The following is a 5,083-nucleotide window of genomic DNA, read 5'->3' as shown; positions in this document are numbered from 1 at the left end:
GTATAAAACAATTACAAACTTTAGTTGGCATGAGTATTTAAAGTCGTTTATTTAAAAATAATAAGTATGAAAAATTTTAACCTAAGAAGTTTTCTTTTTCTCCTATGGTAAGCAAGTATAAAACTGCCAATTAAACTTTTGCTTTTACTATCTTTACTTTTTATTGGTCTTTAAATTGAATAAGTTGCAACTAAATTATGTTACAAACAAAAAAACATTTTTACAAAAAGTAAACACACAAAAAAAAACAAATTTAAAGTCTTACGTAAGTTGAATAAAATAATTTATTAAATAATATAATTTAATCATCTAAAGTCTTACAGCAAATATGAATTTGAATTTCACCAAAATATCACCGCTTGCGGCTCCTCGCGTCTTCATGTCGGTTGCTTGGCAACAAGGACTCCTCTACGTCATCGGGGGATGCAACAACGTGGGTGAGCCCGTGGCCACCCTGGAAGTCTACGACCCCGTCAAAAACATCTGGACCACCAAAGTCGCCATGCCGACCAAGCGGGCCGCGCCCATCGTGGCCGCTTTCGGCGAGAAAATTTACGCCATAGGGGGCGTCGGTGAGACACAGGCCCCTGTGGCTGCCGTGGAAGTTTACGACGTTGCCAAGGAAACGTGGCGGAAGCTGACGTCACTGTCAGAACCCCTGATGGGGATGGCCCACGTCGTCAGGGGCGACAGGATCGACCTCTTTGGGGGGATGGGGGCGGACACGAACCCCAGGGATTGCTACAAGAGCTTCGTTGTCAGTGACGACGGGGAGCGGTGGGTTGCCATGACACCCATGCCGACCGCGAGGTATTCGGCTCACGCGTTCCACTTTGCAGACAAAATATACGTCGTGGGCGGGAGGCAAGGGAAAATCCCCGTCGCCTCCTTCGAGGTGTACGACGTTGCTAGGAAACAATGGGACGTTTACCCCAATATTCCCACCAAGCGGGTGTTCCCCAACTACGCCATGACGTCACAGTACATCGTCACGCTGGGCGGTTTGAAGCAGTCGGCCAACGACGGGTTCTCGGACGCGTGCGAGATGTACCCAATAAAAGATGAAAGTAGCGCCACCGCGTGGATTACCCACAAGAAACAGAACATGCCCACTAAAAGGGGGGACTTCACCGTTTTCAACATGAGTGAGGAGAAAATACTGGTGTGCGGGGGGATCGGCAACCAGGGGAGTCCCCTGGCGTCCATGGACGTGTATGACGTCAACAAGAGAAAGTGGAAGCGTTTGGGCGACGCGTGCATACCGAGGAGTACGGCGGGGAGTACAAAAAGGGGGAACAAGATTTATCTTCTCGGAGGAATGTCGACGGAGGGCGCTACTGCGCATTGTGAAGTTTGTGAGCTTGAGTAAAAAATTATGAAAATAGTTTTATTGTTTTATTGTTTTTACTGTTTTTAAAGTTGCTTAAATTAAAATTATTCATCATTATTTTTACAAGTAGTAGAGCAACTAACCAGACAAAGAAAATTTTGTGTTTACCAATGTTTTATTCTACTTTGTTTTATCCATAATCAAAAGCTTTTGATTAATAATTGTAATTTTTTGATTTAGCTTCATAATCTTTTTGTTCTTCAAACATACTTACAATAGTTTTAATCTTTTTTATTACGATTTATATGTTAGTTCATATTTTGATAATAACACTTTTTTAGTTTAATGTTAAAATATTTTTTTATGACAGTTATATTTTAGACTAAATTTCAAAACAAAAGTATCACTTAAATAGGGACGACTTTAATTTTAGTTATTTAACTCTGCTTCTTTTAGTTTAAATAAAAATACATTTTTACAAAAGACAATCAAAAAAATTTCATTTTCCAATCTAATACTTACCATCATCAATTAGTTAAGTCACAATCTGTTTGTTTAAATATAATGTATACATTTATATTGTAATTTCAACTGATTTTTTTGTAAGTTAAAAGGCTGCTACAGCATTACATTCAAAATGTCTCATTGGTTTCGTTTTATATAATCTTTATTTTCAAATAAGATAATGTTTTTCACTGAAAAACTTAAATATTTTAAAAAATGAATAATGTTTATTATTGAAACGCTAGAGTGTAAACTAACGCAATTATTCTTTTTAAAACAGAAAATTGTTTATATTTTTTTTTATACAAGTTAGTTATTTGTACTCAGTTTTACATGTTGATGTATAATTTTATTATCAATGTTGCAATAATAACTCATAGTTCGCTCTATTAAATTTTTGTAAGTTGCTAAAAGCCAGACAAGTTTTCAATAATCAGAAAATTAAATTTGACAGAATTACTATTTAAGTTAGCTAATTGTCTCTAAAACATGCGTTTAATGTCAAGTTTAACTTAACATTTTAACAACGTTACTTTTGCATAAATTATTAATCAACTGTCGTTGTTGTGTATACTTTCCACGTCTAGCTCAACTTAACATTTTCTGTATTGCATTGTGTGAAATTTTAAATCTTCTTCAAAATAACCAGCAGCATATGGACTTTTTCTATTTTTCTATGCAGTAAATTTATGCAGTTTTTAATATACCAAACGGTTATTTCTTCTAAGTCTTTAAGTCCTGTTTGTACTGACTAAATCTACGAAGATCTTAGTAGGAGCTTTATTTTCTAATTTTTGTTTGAAGGCTAAAAATGTTTGTAAGGTTATTCTTATTTTATCTTTAGTATTAAAACTTATTTATTTACAGTTTTTGTTGTAATAAAACATAAATCTTCAATATAATAATGAAGTTTTGGTTTTTGCTTATTATCTTTTTATTTAGTATCTACTTGGATATTGATAGTAATGACCTTTAAGTGTGATACACACATTACCTTAATAAAATATATCTTATTAAATCTTGTTTGTTTTAACATTCAAATATATCACTTGCTAAAATCCTTTAGCTTAAATAAACCTTAAAATAAACTTAACTGAGCTTTTTTCTTTCAATTTAGATTTTTAGATATAAAGTTTAATAAACTATTTTTCTATATGTAGTTTTTTCTGAATTTCTTAGTACTCATGTCTCTTCACTAATTGATGAATTTATATGTTTGTAAAACTATACAGAACTTTTCTGAAATAGTCATAGGTAAAAGTCTAATAATTAATATACTAAATTATAATAGTAAAATCTTACTAAAATACGCTTAGTATTCTTTTTAGTTAATAATTTAACTTCAAAAAATTAAACAAATTTTGACCAAAATAAACAAGCTTTTCGACAATTTAAAATATTTCATTATGCTGATTTTAAAACCATGGTTTGCAGTTATAGTTATTTTCTCTCGAGCTTAAAACATCTAATACTATAAAGCAATTTAAATATAACAGATATAATAAATACTAATAGTGATAAAAATAAGATGTTTTTATTAATCTCAACACTTAATAAAAGTTCAAAAACTCTCAAAAAAAGCTTATTAATAGTTAGGTTTTTACTACATTACTGTTAATTTTTACTTTGCTTCGGATTGTAAAAAAACATTATAAGAAAAAAAACTATTTTTTAGAACTTTCACAAAATAAAAGAGTACCATGTAGATATAAGCAATAACGTTTTTAAAAAAATGCTGTTCATTTTTTTTGTTATCAATACTTTTCAATTACTCGTTTCTTTTGAAGTGCAAATACTTAATAGCACCTTTAAACATACTTATTACAAATGCTATCTACTTTTAAAAGCATATAAAATGCTTTTGTACGCCATCGAACTTCTTTTATACAAGCCTTAATCATCTTAATAAATTATTTAAAGTTTATATATAATTTTATCAACTACAATTATGAAATTAAGTATAGGGAATATTTGATAACACAAGTTTTTTAAATGATTAGCTATTTAGTCAAACAAACTGTTTATTTTTACTTGAAGCTTACAATTTCAACTATTACTTACCATTTTATTTGCAGATAATTGAAATACTTTTTAAATTCAGATTAGCAGTCACTAAGGTATTACAATTAATATTAATAAATAATTACTATTTTTGATTATCCTATACACCAAAACCTACCTTTTACTAATTAATGTAGCTTAGTTAATGTTTTTTGATTTTTTTTTTATAAAACAATTGAAGTATTATCTAAAGTTGTGTACAATCTTTTTTGTAACGTTTACATCAAATAATAAGTAAATAAACTATCTGATATTAAACTACTTTGAAATCTTCAGTATGTAACTAAATACTAATTGCGACACTATTGTAGATAGTATGTAGAATTACGAACAATTTTCAACTTAAAAAGCTGCTAAAATAAGTTATTTTCTCACAAATTAATTTACCTTTCTGTAAATACACTTCATAACGGTATCAAAGTTTTTTAAATTAAATAATTATTTTACAGGGAAAAAAAATGTAATAAATAATTTTATTAGTAACTAATGATTCAAACTAACCTTTTTTAATTTCCAAAAACTAAACAAATATATTATAGTTCTTTTGGAATAATTTAGTTGTTAATTTTTTTACTGCAGAATAAATAAACTAACTTTAAAACAATTTCATTCTTTTCTGTGGTTTTTATTTACGACATCTATCATTTATCTGGTTTCTTATTAACTATTGCAGTCTTATACATTAGATTAAATCTAAAACATTGCCAAACTTATCTTAATAAGTAAAACTAATTTCACTTTCTTAAACAAAGTTTAAAACACTTTTAATCAACAATTTAATTCAACGACTTAATTAAATTTATAAAACAGACAAAAAAGTCAGAAAGATAAACAGAGTTTAATCAAAACAGTTAATTTATAAGTTTATGTTAACATTTTTAATGTGAACTAAACCAAAAGAAAAACTATAAATGCACTATTTTGTGGCGTAAAATTTATTCAAAAAAAAACTTGATGAAAAAATAAGGTTTTGGAAAAATTTAAAATATTTTATTTAATTAAGCGTTTCTATGACAGAGTTGGATACTTTTTTTAATATTAATAAGAACAGCTTATTGTAAAATAAATATAGGGTGTGATTACATAAAAACCAATCAGCAGAATTTATACTTTGAATAAATATAAAATAAGCAGCTAAATATCAAATAAAGTTTTGAAACTAAAGTATGATTTGGTAATACCAATTTT

The 5,083-nt window shown here is 29.0% G+C and overlaps 1 protein-coding gene across 1 annotated transcript; it reads left to right on the top strand.

The window, feature by feature from the left end:
• The first annotated feature begins 328 nt into the window (after window positions 1-328).
• LOC145839160 (kelch domain-containing protein 8A-like) lies at window positions 329-1,470 on the top strand. The gene has a single exon (XM_082946768.1). The coding sequence runs from the start codon at window positions 329-331 to the stop codon at window positions 1,367-1,369; it is 1,041 nt and encodes a 346-aa protein (XP_082802894.1). The 3' UTR covers window positions 1,370-1,470.
• Window positions 1,471-5,083: the final 3,613 nt, after the last annotated feature.

This window comes from Thalia democratica, chromosome 6, assembly GCF_965202585.1.
Source record: "Thalia democratica chromosome 6, ktThaDemo2.hap1.1, whole genome shotgun sequence".
Lineage (NCBI taxonomy): Eukaryota > Metazoa > Chordata > Thaliacea > Salpida > Salpidae > Thalia > Thalia democratica.
This window is presented reverse-complemented; position numbering and strand designations above follow the sequence as displayed.